The following is a 17,722-nucleotide window of genomic DNA, read 5'->3' on the forward strand; positions in this document are numbered from 1 at the left end:
TGCAGAGGCCTGATGGTGGAGGCGGGGAGACCGGCCAGGAGTGCGTTGCAGTAGTCAACATATCAGACTCGAGTGAATTATTTTTCCTGCAAGATTCCTGGCATAATATTATTTTGCTCTTAACACCATAACACAGAAAAATATAATTTTTGGTGCTCTACACTTCAACATACTGTGTCACTAGACTCGGTGTAGACATATTCCACTTTTTCACATTAGCAAGTCTAAGTGTGAATTGGGAACATCTCAGGACACACCTCTATCTGGGGTTCACCCCTCTTATTTACCCATCTTAGTAGGAGGAGCTTAAGTCAGTGAATAAGTCTGAGGTCTGAATATGGATAAACAGGAGAACTGCTTATTGTTGGACTTAGTGTTAGTCCATATTTACTGTGACACACTTATCTCATCTCTGAATACGGCCCACTGTGAACAAAACAAAGACAAGGAACTTGCACAGCACAAACACACACACACTAACACACTCACACGATATATAATCCAGCCTTAACAGCACCCTGCTGGTATACCACAGCCCTGTCTCCTGTCTCCTACAGAGTTTAACTACTACCCTCAATGACAGGGCCGCACCCCGGCACACTGACAGAGGGCAAATTACAGAGGCACAGCAGAAGCAGCTGTGTCACACGCACGCACGCACACACGCACACACACACACACACACACACACACACACACACACACACACACACACACACACACACACACACACACCAAGGCTATTAAATCAAAGGGAACAGAATTGAACAGTTCAGTCTGCTATCCCACCATCGATTTTCTACCCGAGATTAACAATGAATCTGCTGTTTTGGCCGACTCCAGGTGGCAGACAAAATAAAGCACTTATGTTTCGGGGCCATTGATCAAAAACACCTTAATTGCCAGTTTACACAATCCTCAGTTCCACCGTCTCCGAACCCACAGGTGAATAACTCAACAATCTCAGGCCCACTAGGAAGCGCAGACAGGAAATGACGCGGGGCGAGAGAGTAAAGCAAGCCATCGGTTCCTTCCTCCGCCTCTTCAATAACCATGTCGGCGCCTGCAGGAGCCTCTCTCTCTGACACTGCAACATGTCAACCTGACCTATTTATAGACCAGCTGCTCTGCTCGCGCAGGGCTCGCGTAAACATAAATATTTTACACGGTAGTCCACCGACGATCCCTCCAAAGTGTCTCTGAGGGCGGGAGAAAGGTGTTGCTCTGTCATAACTCTTCATTATCAAGGGATGCCAGGCAAAATGAATCCCGTGCGTCGTTCGGGAGGCTCTCGCTTCCAGCTGCCTGATCCTGAAGGCTATGTATAATTGACTGGGGATGCGACAGCTGTATCTTGAGAGACAGATACACATGGCAAATGTCACTGTTTTCAAATCTGTTTACCACTTGCTCCTGCAAACATCAACTGTAGAAATGAGCCGTCAGACAGGGGACGGCGACTGCAATGGGAAGGGAAAGGTGCATGGAAAACATAACCCCTGAGCTTTATTATTTACACAGAAATACTGTGAGACGGGAGAGTGAATTGAATTTAATCCCCTTCATCGGGTCAGTAAAATAACAATGAATGCCACAGAAACCGAACCACTCAGGACATCATCCGACAGAGAGAGAGGGGGGGGGGAGAGAGAGTGAGTGAGAGAGAGAGAGAGAGAGAACACTGTGGCATCTGGCTGGTCATTGATTGGATGATGCTACCCTGGCTTTAGTCAGCTCTGGGTCAGGTGGGTGGGGGGCAGAAAGGGTGTGTGTGTGTGTGTGTGTGTGTGTGTGTGTGTGTGTGTGTGGCACACCCAGAGGGTCTTCACCCCTCTGAGCACATTGAGAGTCAAGCTGTTAGAGGTCAGGCAGAAAGTGGAAAACTTACGTAAGGAGCTCAGCAGGGGTGGGATTGGGAGAGGGCCCAGCTTACCTTCACTTGCATGCAGAGTGGGCTGGGAGACCCAGGGGACCAAGCCAACATCTGGAGCTTTTAAACACTTCCTTCCTTCCTGTGTGTGTGTGTGTGTGTGTGTGTTTGTGTTTCTGTGTGTGTGTGTGTGTGTGTGTGATCCCTATCCCCCCATCCTCCACCTGTTACTGCACCTATTAGCTCCTGTCCCAGTGACAGCACCTCTGCACTTCATGCATTGATTTATCCTTGGATTCAGACCCAGGGCCACCTGCTTCAGCAAGCCACCTGCTCTAGCTGAAGTTATCACTGTGGTGCATTGCAGCTGAAGCCTTTCCACAAATCTATTCACAAGACTCTCTCAATATCATAAGACAACACAATAGAAAGGGATCAATCTCACTCACCTATTGGGCAGAAGTGGTGGACATGGATGTAGCATTGGCACGACATGGAAAGAAAAAGAAACAGCAGATAGTAACAATTAACACTTTGACCTGATTTGAGAGGCCATTCAGAGACATGCTTTGGGGTTAGGATTCATGCATTGCTGTGGTTGGTTCAGCACTGTGACAAAAACATCAACGGAGAACTGTTTTTACGTAAAGGTACAGTAGTACTCTCTGAAAGAGATGGTCAGAGGAGAGACAAAGAGGAGCACAATGTTATTTCCACCACAGAGGAGAAGAACGAGTCGTGAAGTTCCAATAGACAGCAGACTGTTAATTGAGACACCAACACAGAGGGAGTGAAGAGAGAGAGAGAGAGAGAGGGAGAGAGAGAGAGAGATTGAGAGAGAGATTGAGAGAGACAGAGAGAGAGAGAGAGAGAGAGAGAGAGAGAAAGAGAGAGAGAGAGAGAGAGAAAGAGAGAGAGAGGTTTGGTGAGGAGAGACACAGACCACTGATAAATGCTGTGGACAGAATGTGTGTGGTTAGTAGTACACCCTTCAACCACAAACGGTTAATAAAACACTCCAGCATTGGCCAGTCATAGCAACGCAATCTGGGTGAGAGAGAAAGAGAGAGGCACCTCCAAGCAATGCCAAGCCAAACCACTGCCTTGTACAGAGCTTTCCATGGAGACCAGGTGTTAGTCAGTCAGTCAGTGACGCAGGCAGTCTAGTCTGAGCAAGTGAACTATAGTCCCAGGCCAGTCTTAGACCCACACGCCCATGCATCTAATGGTGTACACACGCCACTGCAACAAACCTTCCATCACGGGGGCGGTGGCAGGGGTCTCCAGGGTGTCTGCGAAGCTGGGGAAAAAGGGCTTGGCTGTGGGGTTGAGGCCTGAGCTCTGGTAGGCCTCTGAGGGGGAGGAAGGGCTGAGGACTGGGGAGGCCTGGGGGGGAGACTTAGTGCCTGGGGAGGTGGGGCTCTTGGTGGAAGAAGAAGAGGAGGAGGAAGAGCGTGATTTTTTAGACTGCGTCTGTGCTAAAGATTTGGCCTCCTTAGCCTCCCTGTTGTGGAACTCTGGTGTGGTTTTAGGGGAGCGGAGGGGGGCTGGGCTGGGGGTGTCGAAGGCTAGACCCACAGGTAGGGGGCGGCCAGGAGTGGAGATGTCAGAGAACTCAAAGGGATGGTTGTTGTTGGGGTGGGAGTCATTCAGGAGCCAGGAGCCTGCTGAGGGGGAGAGAGGGGGGGCAGAGGCTATGACATCATTGGACTGCTCTATGGGGGATAGGCCAGGGCTTGGCTGAGAGGCGGGGCTGAAGGAGACCTGGACCTCCTTCATGTAGACATCCTGCATGTGACACTCTGTGACGGAGGAGTTCTGGTCAAACAGCCCCCTCTCACTCACTCTACCCCCAGCCTCATTAACCTGGGAGTCTAGGGGGAAGGTTGGGGCGAAGGCCTCATTAGCATTTCCCAGGCTGGCATTCTCAGTGTCCATCAACAGGTCATGGTAGCTGGCGGCAAATGGGTCGTCTGGACGGGGAGCCATAGGGAAGGTGCCCTTGGGTGAGTCTCCCTGGTTGGTGGGCATGGAGATGGGGGTGGCGGGCAGCAGCTCACAGTCCAGGGAAGATGGTGGTGGGCTGGCTGTGAGAGAGAGCAGATCCTGGGTGAGAGAGGCTGGGATGATGGCCTCCTCTGGGTAGAAGTCGTCAATGACAGAGCACAGGACGTGGCCCATGCTGGGGAATGGGCTTTCCATAGGCTGGGGGTGGGCCAGGGTAGACGCTGACAGGTTTAATAACCCCTCTGGCAGATGAGAGGCTGATGAGGGGACGAAAGGCTCGGCCGTGACGCCCCATTCTTCTGGAAGCTTCTTCCTGCTCTTGCCCCTCTTCCCCCGACCTCCGCTTCTCCCTGGCTCCTCACGCTCCCAGCCCCCTTCTCTGTCCCCGCCCCCACCCCTGTCCCTACGAGGGGAGACCCTGTGGTGGCCCTCAAAGGGGGGGGTATTCTCAGCCTGAGTTTCCGGGTGTCCCCTGGTTTCTGTGTGATCATATGCCTCATCCCTGGGCCTCCTCTTCTTCTTCTTCCTCTGCTGTTGTTTGCGGTCGGCGGACCCCTCACCCTCCCTCTCCTCCCCCACAGCAGGGTTGTCTCTTTGGGGCCAGCCTGAGTCAGGGGGGTCCTCTGGGCTGGCTGCCAGGTGGCTGGCATGGCGACTGATCACCGTGGAGACGCTGGAGGTGAAAGGGAGGTCGGTGGGAATGCAGGCCTCGTCTGGCCAACAGTCGCCCAGGGCACCTCGCGTGTGGAGAGGGAAGAGAGTTTAACACACATACACACATAGACACACAGACACACAGACACACAGACACACAGACACGCGCACACGCACACACGCGCACACGCACACGCACACGCACACACACACACACACACAAGCTCCATGCAGGGACTGGGATAGTCACTGAACACTTAAAATGCAACATGGGTAAAAATCACTCATGCATCCTGATTGGCCGGTTGCCTCAGTGACTCAGAAGGCTGAGGGATTGAATGGTAATACTGGAGGTTTGAGACTGACTCAGGACTGCTGTAGGGCATGTTGCCATTGACACTGACGTAATGGTTTGAGATCTGTAGAGATGCTGTATCTGTTTCCCTCACAACAGAGTAAGGGACTGACTTACTGAATAGAGGAATAGATACACAAACAGGGTCAAGTACAGCCACGCGAACAATAAACAAAAGACAGTACACACACGCGCGCACGTGTGCACGCACGCACACGCACGCACGCACGCACACGCCATTATAGTGTTGAGAAACACAAAAGAGCTCTCCACATTTCACTCACAACTGTAGACAGCAAGATGGAGTTCAATGTAATCATCAATTAGCTTGGGGAAGTCATGTCATTATTGAAACAGTATGGGGTACAGCACACTTTGTTTCCTGGACTGTTTGGAATAATGAGAACCCCATGCATTCGGGCAGTTGAGCTTGCACAGTCAAGCTGCATTTGTTTCGTAGAAGAGGAGGGAGGGAGGGAGGGAGGAGGAGGGAGGGAGGGAGGGAGGGAGAAGGAAGGAAAGAAAAGGATTTAGAGGATGTGATTACCCAGTAAGGCTGGGACTTTTTTGCCTGAATTGTCTCTGTCCTTCGGTAGCTGCCCATGAAAACTCCCTCTTACTGGAGCGGCTCTTTGTCAGCCCATGTAAGTTATGGTCCTCTTGAGGGCCACTTTTTACATTCACACAGGACAGAGAATAACTTACTGTGTCAGAGCAGAGAGGAGAGACTATAACACATCACTTCGGAGCTTTCAGAATGCCCAAGGGGAAACTGTTGGTATGACGGGCCGCGACAGAAGGTTAACAGTCATGGTTCCCTCTGCAGAGCCGCGACAGGGGTGTGGTTTCCCCACAGCCCATAGGTTGCAGGTCTGCGGGTGTGCGACTGGATCTACTGTATGACTAATACAGCAGGAGGGGTGGCATTCGACACATAATGGAGTCACACTGCAGCACTTTTGCTGCACTGGTTCTCAGCTCTGCCCGCCACAACCCCAGGCAGTGCAGAGTCGACACATTTTGCTAATACGCAAAAAACCCCACAAAAACTAACTTACATGGATTACATTAATACTTCATGGCTTCAGCAGCAGAGGCTCTTTTGTCTGCCAAGTACGCTGAACTGTAGTTGTTCTCTCCCATGAGTAAGAGTATCTTTTACACCGACAGAGGGGTTTGCTGCATTGTTGAGTCATAACCTGACACCTTCTTCACCACAGTGTTTCACAGAGTATAAGCTTGTTTCACATTCAGCTGGTTTACAGATTTCTGAATGATTCCTTCTCCATACAGCAACATCAGTGTTATGACCTATGGACTCAGATACTCTGTGCTCTACATGACTCTGCAGACGAGCTGCATGGTATTTCCCGGTACACGGGCTCGTGTTGCATGGTGAAGGCCACCTGCTGCACAGTGGCGTAACACTGGGACTCAGCTGTGGAATACCACACTGCCATGCTGTCCAAGAAGACCCTGAGATATGACAGGGACGCTGAGCGACAGCAGCCATAACATTGTGACACTCTATACCATTTGAGGTGCATCATAATATACTGTACAGTATGGGGCTTTCCCCAGCAGGGGCTTTCCCCACTCAGTAGAGTGATGGAGTGAGATAGCCACAGCCCTTGCTGTAGTGCCCCTCTGTGGAGGAGAGGGCCCACTGCTCCTTGGTGTGGTGTGTGAGGATGTCCTACACAGTGCTGGGGTTAGGTATGGATATGAGCCCCGCAGGGAGACATTCTGCTCTGCCATGATACCGTAATCCTCAACAAAACCAGACCTCATCCACTGGACATGGGATAGGGAGTGGAAGATAGGGGGAGGGCGTGACACACAGACACAGACACAGACAGACACACACACACACACACAGGCGCACACACAGGCACACACACAGGCACACACACAGGCACACACACAGGCACACACACAGGCACACACACAAGCACACACACACGCACACACACACGCACACACACACGCACACACACACGCACACACACACGCACACACACACGCACACACACACACACACACACACACACACACACACACACACACACACACACACCACTGAGGTAGGTGCATGCAGGAGGCTGAACTTGATGATTTTGCAGTTGATTACTACCACATGGTCCCGTGTCTCGCCCTACCTGCAGACATGTCCTGGGTGTTCTTGGTCATCTGAGGCTCTGAGACCATGGGGGCCTGTTTCTGGGGTTCAGCGATGCTCGGAGGCTGCTCTGCTGGGAGTGGAGCCACCCCCACCTCCATGTTCACCCCTATGTCTGGCTGGGAGAGACCTGCCACAGAGAGACACACAGAGCAAAGCAATCAGGACTATTTTACACTGAACCCGGTACACTGAGCTTGAGCGTCAGCACCGGCAATCACAGATCAACCTACTGTATGAGAATGAAGCCACTGAACAGGCTTCCTACCAAATGAGTCATCCTACAGGAAAGCGGAATGAGAGCTATGGTCAAACTAACGACCCCATCATGTTCTTTTCAGCTGCATAGACAAGGGATGAAAAACGGACACATTTGAGGATGGTTCCCGGCTAAATACAGCCATCGTCATTAAGGATTGCTCATTCTGTGAAGTGAGGAATGCCACCAGTCAGCTGGAGAACGTCTCAGTCTGGAAGAAACAGAGGCAGGGGAAAGCAGGGGAACTGGGGTATCGACTGAAGCTTCACAGCAATGACTCACACCCCCAAACACCCAATAACCATCGTCCTCAACATGGCATCCATTTGGTCCCTCATGAGGATTCACAGCTACTCTGTTCCTGTGTGTGTGTGTGTGTGTGTGTGTGTGTGTGTGTTTGTGAGCGAGAGCGCGAGCAAAAGCGAGAGGGAGAAAGAGAGAGAGAGAGAGAGCGAGAGAGAGAGAGAGAGAGAGAAAGAGAGAGCGAGAGAGAGAGAGAGCGAGAGACAGAGAGAGAGAGAGAGCGAGAGAGAGAGAGAGAGAGAGAGAGAGAGCGAGAGAGAGAGTGAGAGAGAGAGAGAGAGAGAGACAGAGAGAGAGAGAGAGAGTGAGAGAGAGAGAGTGAGAGAGAGAGAGAGCGAGAGAGAGAGAGAGAGAGAGAGACAGTAGTGTGTGTGACAGTGTGTGTCTTCAAGCAACAAGTCCTTCAACAATCGTCAGTGTGGCCGAGCGCAGACCTCCTACTGGGACATACTGAGTTCATACTCTGTATAAGATCATTCTTTATCAATTATTCATCCATATAGTATGGTCTACTTATTGATGAAAGTTTCTTAGCATTAATCTAGACATCATCTAGACATACACTCACCAAACACTTTATTAGGAACACCTGTACACCTTCTCATGGTGGAGGTGGTGTAATGGTGTGGGGAGTGTTTTCTTGGCACACTTTGGGCCCGTTAATACCAATCAATCATCGCTTGAATGCCACAGCCTATTTGAGTATTGTTGCTGACCATATGCATCCCTTCATGGCCACAATTTACCCATCTTCTAATGGCTACTTCCAGCATGGTAATGCCCCATGTCACAAAGCAAAAGTCATCTCAAACTGGTTTCATGAACAAGACAATGAGTTCAGTGTTCTTCAGTGGCCTTCCCAGTCACCAGATCTGAATCCAATAGAACTCCTTTGGGATGTGGTAGAACGGGAGATTCACAGCTTGAAAGTGCACCTGAAAAAGCAGGAATTGCGTGATGCAATCATGTCATCAGGGACCAGAATCTCAAAGGAATGTTTCCAACATCTTGTGGAATCAATGCCACGAAGAATTGAGGCTATTTTGAGAGCAAATGGAGGCCCTACCCAGTATTAGTACAGTGTTCCTAATAAAGTGCTCAGTGATAATATAAGCTCAGTCTAATATATTGACAACTGAACTGAAGCATCCACCTGAGAACGCTCCTCCAATCAGGCCACTGTCCATCATCTGGGGAGGGTTGGGCTGGGGGGCGGAGCTCCACTGGTCAGGATATCCAGACATGGAGCCTAGACAGAGAGGGGGAGGAGGGGGAGGGGGAGGAGAGGATGGGGAAGATTGGGAAGATGGGGAAGAGAGGCAGAAGAGAGAAGCGCATGAGCAAGCAAATCCAATCAGACAACACCACAGCAGGAGGGAAGGCAGAGAGAGAGAGAGAGAGAGAGAGAGAGAGAGAGAAAGACTAAGCATGAGATTCCCCTTGTACACAGACAAAGACTAAAAATGCAATTTTCCACAACATTATTTTACAGTATTTTCTAACATTTTTCTTTTGAGGTAACTTGCACACCTGTATGAGTTGAGTTCAGATCTCAGCTATACCTCAAAATCAATAAACAGGAAATGCTCTGGGATGTAACAGAAGGTAGCCCAGCAGAAAAGGATCGACAGAAAAACAGCATCAGGTCTTACCTGAGAGGAAGTCTGTGGCAAAAGCCTGCTGATCTGCCAAGCTGGGACGCACTTCACCCTGTGGCTCTGGGCGTGACGCTAAAATCTGTCCCCCCGGTGTCACTTTAGAACCTGCAGTGACGGAAACATGATACATGATATATATGACAGGGTTGTAAAATCGACAACACTACTCAGTATTACTCACACACACACCCGTTCTCTACAGTGTAGTCTCAGCTGCATCTCTGCAACCACTGTGAACTCGCAGCCCTGTACAGATCAGAGGCAGCAGTCTGGGCCATAGTGACGTCTCACTGTCTGTGACTGGTTCTAGTCCCAGCCTGCGGTCGTCCGGCCCCCCACCCCCCGCCTCCCTCCCTCCTGCCTCTCCCCCTGCAATCCCCCCCCACCACGTCCCAGTCGCCAGGGCACTCTTTGGGTCCTGACTCCATCTAGGCCCTCCGCCTGATCGGCTGATCCGATGTGGCTGTTTTGGCCGCTGTGGTAGAGCACCCCCCCCTACCGCCCCCCCAGCTTCACACAGGATGACAGTGACGCGAGCAGACAGGATGATACCCAAAGTCACAAACATAGCACCACCGCATCCCAAAACCAGACAGGGGGGGGAGGAAAGGGGAGTTGTTTGGACTTCCGTACGGGACACAGGACTTTCCGTCGGCAGGGTCAGTTTGATTGATTTGAAAGCAGCAGTGCAGCAGACTGTGTCCTCACATGCTCCTCTGTGTGTGCGTATGTGTGTGTCTATGCCTCTGCCTTTGTCTGGCTCAGGGCTCGATAATACACTATTCAATGAGACAAGAGGAGTCAAAGAGGTCGAAACTGTTGGCCTTTTCACAGTGCAGATGTGAGAGGAAAGCTGAACACACCTACATTAAATGGGCTGTGTTGCTTCCTCACTTGACTTTGTGCCAAAGGAACAGAGGAAAAATAACAGGCTGAGAGGGACACGTATTCCCCAATTGTGTTACTGTCCAAGGTGCTGAAATCTATCTGAGCAGCTTTGGAAGGGGCATTCCAAGTTCTTGGCATGAAAAAAAACCCTAAAAACATGGAACAGCCACAGCTTTTCATCTCCGACTTTAGAGTTAAACTCAAGACGAGGGTTCTGCAGTGAGTCCCCCCGAAACCTGTAGAGCAAGATCATCTTAACTCCACTGAGTTTCAATAGGCTTTAGATTACCTTAGTGCGACACAGCTTTCTGGAAACTCAACTAAACAGTGTCTTCAGTGTCTATATCTTGACTACAGAAGTTGTTTTGTAAATTATTTTATAAAATCATTTCTCCTTGCATTGCTACACTATTCCCAGCTCTTTGGAAACAATAAAGTATTTATCTATTTATCTATTCTTACCCCTTAACACATTTTGTTATGTTTCAGCCTTATTCTAAAATGGATTAAATGCATTTTTCCCTCATCAATCTACACACAATACCCCATGATGACAAAGCCAAGGTTTTTAGAAATGTTTGCTAATTTGTTAAAACTAAAAAACTGAAATATCACATTTACATATGTTTTCAGACCCTTTGCTATGACACTCAAAATTGAGCTCAGGTGCATCCTGTTTCCACTGATCATCCTTGTGATGTTTCTCGAACTTGATTGGAGTCCACCTGTGGTAAATTCAATTGATTGGACATGATTTGGAATGGCACACACCTGTCTATATAAGGTCCCACAGTTGACACTGCAAGTCAGAGCAAAAACCAGGCCATGAGGTCGAAGGAATTGTCCATAGACCTTCGAGACCGGATTGTGTCAAGGCACAGATCTGGGGAAGGGTACAAAAAATGTCTGCAGTATTGAAGGTCCCCAAGAACACAGTAGCCTCTATCATTCTTAAATGGAAGAAATGGAACCACCAAGACTCTTCCTAGAGCTGGTCGCCCGGCCAAACTGAGCAATAGGAGGAGAAGGACCATCATCAGGGAGGTGACCAAGAACCCAATGGTCACTCTGACAGACCTTCAGAGTACCTCTGTGGAGATGGGAGAACTTTCCAGAAGGACAACCATCTCTGCAGCACTCCACCAATCAGGCCTTTATGGTAGAGTGGCCAGACGGAAGCCACTCCTCAGTAAAAAACACATGACAGCCAGATTTTCTGGTCTGATGAAACCATGATTGAACTCTTTGGTCTGAATGCCAAGAGTCTGGAGGAAACCAGGCACCGCTCATCACCTGGCCAATACCATCCCTACGGTGAAGCATGGTGGTGGCAGCATCATGCTGTGTGGATGTTTTTCAGCAGCAGGGACAGGGAGACTAGTCAGGATCGAGGGAAAGATGAACAGTGCAAAGTACAGAGAGATACCTGCTCCAGAGTGCTCAGGACCTCAGACTGGAGCGAAGGTTCACCTTCCAACAGGACAACGACCCTAAGCACACAGCCAAGACAACGCAGGAGTGGCTTCGGGACAAGTCTCTGAATGTCCTTGAGTGAGCCCGGACTTGAACCCGATCGAACATCTCTGGAGAGACCTGAACATTTTAGAATAAGGCTGGAACATAACATAATGTAGAAAAAGTTAAGGGGTCTGAATACTGAATTCCGAATGCACTGTATACTATGACTCCCCTCTTTTCAAATGACGTGTTACCCTCAGTGTGAGGACACAGTCTCAGAGCTCCCAGGCCCACATCAACTCATAAGACCTCTCAGTGTTACTGCAGCTGGAGACACAGTTCACTGTCCACTCACCCTTCTGAGGACAGACATAAGGGGCTGGGGGATACAGACACAAAGACACACACACACACACACGTCTGGGAGAGAGCTTGCCGCTGGACTGTAGTGTTCAGATCTTAGGGTTGATGCCAGGCTAGAGAGTGTTGAGGGCAGACTGGTAGTGAAGAAAGCCTGGGTATGGTCACGAATGCTACTGAGACAGCAGTGACAGCCCCAAGCAGCTTACACTCCAGCAACTCCACACATCACCATTGGTACATAAATAAACCGCAAACAAACAGACAGACAGGGGGGTCTGGGCAAAAAATGCCAAGTCATGTTGCACTCACAGCTTTCTGGGTTGCAGAGGCCTACTATGAGTAGTTAGCTTGCTAGCAAATACATTAACCTATAGTCAAATACAATGGGTTTGTCTGAGAGCATCAGGGAGGCACAACGGGGCAAGAGTGAGGGAGAGCACAGACAGACAGAGAAAGTAAAGGAAAGAAAGAAACTGGGGGGGGGGGGGGGGGAGATAAACTGGTGTTATGTGGTTCAACATACATCACAGCAGTATGGGGCTTTCTGGCTCAGTAGGAAGAGGAGCACTGAGGAGCAGTGAACTTTAGGATGCCTTTGCCTGGAGTTGTATCCCTCTCTCCCTTAATGTCTCCTAGCGTACTCTATGGCTCTGTCTGACCCAGATTACTACTGCTGCTGTGTCTCTATGGGCAGAGGCTCTCTCTGTGTGTGCGCGTGTGTGTGTGTGTGTGTGTGCGTGTGCACTCCATCTATATTTATCTCGAACAGCTGAGCAGGCAGCATCCTACAAGGTCGGTCCGGCTGGCTGTTGGTGTCTGACGGACAGTTTTTCTCTCAGACTGCAGGGACCACGTCTCCAACACATGACTTTGTGCCCTGCCCGTATGCAGCACAGTAATGACAACATACATTAGAGAAGCTTTGAACAAGGCCATCCATTTAAGCTAATGCATGCTCTGTGATGTAACGCACGGAGAGGGCTTGAGTCATTTGTGGCATAACAGCTTTCAGCAGTAGCCTCTGATGTCCCGGTCTCTATTCCTGTATCTATGAATTAATTAAAAAAGGGCTCAGAAGCAGTGTTCAACAAAGCATTAAACATATCAATGCTTCAATGTAGGCTCCCCCTTAAGCGTTACTTACAGTACTGACATAAGAATTACAACATTGTCCAGCTCACAGTTTTTTGACAACCCAAATAATACAAGTCTACTCCAAACCCTGTCCACTCATACATGAGTATGTGAGTTCATGGGAGTCACTAAATGTAAGAACTTGGGACAAAGAATGTCCTAACCTTGATACTGTTTTGTGTTTATGATGTTAATAACTGCTTATATGTAAGCAGTGTGTCTGGACAAGGGGTGATGGGAGATGAATCCATTTACGCATGCTCTACTCTGCTACAGGATTAAAGATGCATGAATATGAATATTTAGATGGATTTACACAGTTCGTCTTGTGTGTAACATCTCTGGTTGAAGGCGCATAACACATGCCTTCACGGTAGTGTTTGGTAAAGGCTTAACACATGCCTTCACGGTAGTGTTTGGTAAAGGCTTAACACATGCCTTCACGGTAGTGTTTGGTAAAGGCTTAACACATGCCTTCACGGTAGTGTTTGGTAAAGGTGTAACACATGCCTTCACAGTAGTGTTTGGTAAAGGTGTAACACACGCCTTCACGGTAGTGTTTGGTAAAGGTGTAACACACGCCTTCACGGTAGTGTTTGGTAAAGGCTTAACACATGCCTTCACAGTAGTGTTTGGTAAAGGCTTAACACATGCCTTCACAGTAGTGTTTGGTAAAGGTGTAACACACGCCTTCACGGTAGTGTTTGGTAAAGGCTTAACACATGCCTTCACAGTAGTGTTTGGTAAAGGCTTAACACATGCCTTCACAGTAGTGTTTGGTAAAGGCTTAACACATGCCTTCACGGTAGTGTTTGGTAAAGGCTTAACACATGCCTTCACGGTAGTGTTTGGTAAAGGCTTTGCGCAAAAATGAGTGCAAATGGCGAAAAAACAAAACTCCAAATTCATTATGACATGCATAAAGAGAAACTCAACACTTACAATTCAGAATTGAGAAGCGCTAGGCAACCTTTTTTCTACAATTTGCACACATTATTTGCTACTGTCGATAGGCTCACAACCCCCCTCCCCACCCCCCCCCCCCCCCCACCCCCGGCCTCCTTTCCACCAATAAATGCAATGAGTTTGCCTCCTTCTTTAGTGATTCTGTGATGTTTCTGATATTTCAGCCTCATTAGGGCTGCCTTGACTTTCATTGATGTCTCTTTGGTCCTCATGTTGACAGACACCAATGGCAGACTACAAAGGCAAATGCAAAGCCTATAATTAATACTAGACATTGACAGCTCTCTTATGCCTGCACAAATGAAGTGACAGAACACACCACACTAACCAGAAACACCTGCCAAGCCAATACTTTTGGTGCCCTGAAATAGGGGGACTGTATACAAAGGTTTGTAATTTCTAAATGGTGAAACCAATCTGAAAAAGACAACATTAAATTAAATCTGATAATCTGTAATAGCATAGCAACTGTTTGATTTCAAATCCAAACTGTTATAAAGCCAACTGTATAGAGCTAAAATAAGACAAAATGCTTCCTCTTTCCGATACTTATGGAGGGCACTGTAAGAGGAGAAGTTGGATGCTTGCGTAATTTGGACAGATAGATACCCTAGATTCATTTGAGTACACAACTCAACACTGGCGCAACTACTCCCCTCATTCTCTCTTGTTTGTTTGAGGTTGACTGTAATGCACAGTACTTGTGAGTTTGTATGTCAAATCTACAGTCACTGAGGAAAATGTGTTTACAATGTATGATTGCTGCGCTGCACTTAACTGGAGTGCATGTGGATTATTATTCAATACAAAAAACTAAGTTTTAAGTTAGAATTTTTTTTCATGAGTTGTCAATAGCTGAACAAAACAGGAAATTAAATTGAGCACCTCGCCTCGAAATCTGATCTATGCACTGACAGGGTTTCACAGCACACTCAGTTTTAACTGCTGCTACAGAAGCTTTGTTGGGCTACTGTACTTCAAACAACATTGAAGTTACACTCAACAATGGGCACGTCGTTTAGGATTCACACCTTCTCTCACTGCTTTCAGAAGAAAGGCAAAAAAAAAAGGCACAAAAAAACAAAAAACTGCTGAATCGATCTTAATGAAATTTGGCCTAAATTTAGTCTGTCATCACTCGAGTAGACAGTCGTGCCAAATGGCTTTCAGACATATTCAGTAACGGCAGAGAACTTATGATAGGCAAAACAGCCTTTTTCAATACAATTGATATTGTGTGTCTCTATAATATTCTATCTCTATCTCTGTCCTCTCTTCCCCTTCTCTCTCCTCTGTTCCCCCGGTCTCTCCATGGCGGTGGTAGTGGAGGTCTCTCTCTCAGGGTTGTGGGTGAGCACAGCTGGCAGGGCCAGGGCTCTCTGTCTCTCATGAGGTTCTGGTGCTCTGAAGGGACGGGCCTCCACTCTGATCAGCCTGACTCCACATCTGCTATGGGGCTATCCAGCGCTGCAGATCCCTCCAGCCCATAGAACTGCAGCGCTCCTTCCAGCCTCCAGCCGAAACTAGGCCAGGCTGACCCATATAGAGCTTCCCCCAGGAGAGAGGAGAGCCCTGCCAAACACCCAGACGCACAGTGAGGCCCCTTGCTTGGCACGGATAGGAGCGGACATATAGATATATATACACACACACACACACACACTCACACTCACACTCACACTCACACTCACACTCACACTCACACTCACACTCACACACGCACACGCACACACGCACACACACACGCGCTCGCGCACACACGCTCGCGCACACACGCTCACACACACACACTCACACTCACACTCACACACACACACACACACACTCACACTCACACTCACACTCACACACGCTTAAAGCAGCAACGAAGGTTACAGCTCATCTGAGAGTACAAAGGGATTGTTAGACAAGGACATACAAGTCTTACTGGGGATGTCAGTCTCTGCGCTGCAGCTTTGGGGACAGACCATTACCGTCGTCCAGTGATGCTCCTGTACTGGCTTCCCTCTCCATCTTGTATTCCTATGAGAGTACCTTTTCTGATGAAACTTCATAACAAAGCAGGTACTGTAAGTGGGTCCATATTTCGGTCTACTTTCGAAAAAAAAAGTCAATAGGAAACATCATTCCCCTAGGAGACTCGTTAAATCCAGATACAAAATTCCCCATTTCCATTGAAATAAGCCCTTCAACTGCAGTCTGGGCTTAAATAAAACAGTTTGAGAGCAGAAGAGAACCTATTGAATGGAGGGTTATAAGACGGTGATATTTATTCTTTACCTTCTTTAAAAAGGGAAAGGTTATATCATCCTGTTACATGATCAACACATTTTCAGCGACCTAGCCTTGAAAAATATAGTGCCATTTTCTTCTTCTTCTTTTTTTTTTTTTTTTCAATACACTGTAATCTCACAGCTTTTCAAAACGGCCACAACACACATTGAAATGGTTGCTGCACAGAGTATCACAGAGTCTCTGTCTGTGTTGGTTAGTCACTGTGATGAAAGTGAAAGGAACAGAGATGTGTAGGGGCCCATTCGGAGCAATAGAGCATCCCTCTGAAAGAGAGAAGGTCAAGGAAAAGCGGGAACAATAAAAGGAGCAGCATTCACCGAATTGACATCCGGAAGAAAGAGATATAAGAGGCCAGGTTATGTGAGTTAAAGAGTTTATTAGTACATGGTACAGACAGACAGACAGACAGACGGACGGACAGACAAACAGACAGACAGACAGACAGAGAGACAGACAGTAAAAAAGATTACAGTACACCAGACTTGGGTCAATAGGCCATTTGTTTTATTTCAAATACTTTAGCTGCATTTGATTCAGCTTGAACCACTGATTCCGCTGCGTCTCGCAGGCAAAATCAAGCGCACCTAAGGTTTTTGAAAGAAAACAAAATAGTATTTAGACTCGGGTCTGCTGCACACAGACGCACCGGTGCAGCAGACTGAGAGGGAGCTGAGGCAACAGAGACGCTGATATCAGGGTGACGGAAAGAAGAACCGTTGATACACTGAAGACCCATCGTAAAACCACAGAAGCACCGTACAGTAGAGCATTCAGCAAATTCGCTTTCAATTTCAGAATTTGACTCATGTAGGCTTCATTCAACGTTTTATTTATTTTTTTACATACACTTTCTCCAGTTCTTAGCCAATGCAAATCATTGTTAGTTTGCACAGTAAAATAACAAGCGGAACATATTTTTTGGGGAAAAAATTACATATTCTTGTCTGTATCTTTGTAATCCTTAACTCCTACACCTACAAAACTACAATAAAAAAGAAAAGTGCCAACCTTCTCTATGGAATGTGCTAATGTGCCAAAAAGCAGTCCATTATAATAACGACATAAGCTTTGTCAGGGACAGAGACCAACTCCGGTGCAGCTTAAAGCGGTCAGAGTTTGGTGTTTGTGGAATAGCCTTACAGCTGGATGCTCACCAGCAGGAGTGGACAGGGTGCTGACAGGAGGACAGGAACTGGCAGTGTCACTTGTGTGTGTGTGCGTGCGTGGCAGTGTCACTGTGTGTATGTGTGTGTGTGTGTGTGTGTGTGTGTGTGTGTGCGTGCCTGCCTGACAGTGTCACTGTGTGTGTGTGTGTGTGCGTGGCAGTGTCACT

General features: G+C 48.2%; 1 protein-coding gene across 1 annotated transcript in view; it reads right to left on the reverse strand.

Moving 5' to 3' along the window:
- LOC310813309 (uncharacterized protein) overlaps positions 1-17,722 on the reverse strand; it is a 73,662-nt gene that overhangs the window by 34,079 nt on the left and 21,861 nt on the right. The window contains exons 4-7 of the mRNA XM_083682213.1: positions 9,280-9,390; positions 8,781-8,876; positions 7,046-7,195; positions 3,124-4,614 (exon numbers count right to left, since the gene is read on the reverse strand). Of these exons, the coding sequence (XP_083538339.1) occupies positions 3,124-4,614; positions 7,046-7,195; positions 8,781-8,876; positions 9,280-9,390 (1,848 nt within the window). The remainder of the gene's footprint in view (positions 1-3,123; positions 4,615-7,045; positions 7,196-8,780; positions 8,877-9,279; positions 9,391-17,722) is intronic.

This window comes from Argentina silus (assembly GCF_951799395.1).
Source record: "Argentina silus genome assembly, chromosome: 1".
Taxonomy (NCBI): Eukaryota; Metazoa; Chordata; class Actinopteri; order Argentiniformes; family Argentinidae; genus Argentina; species Argentina silus.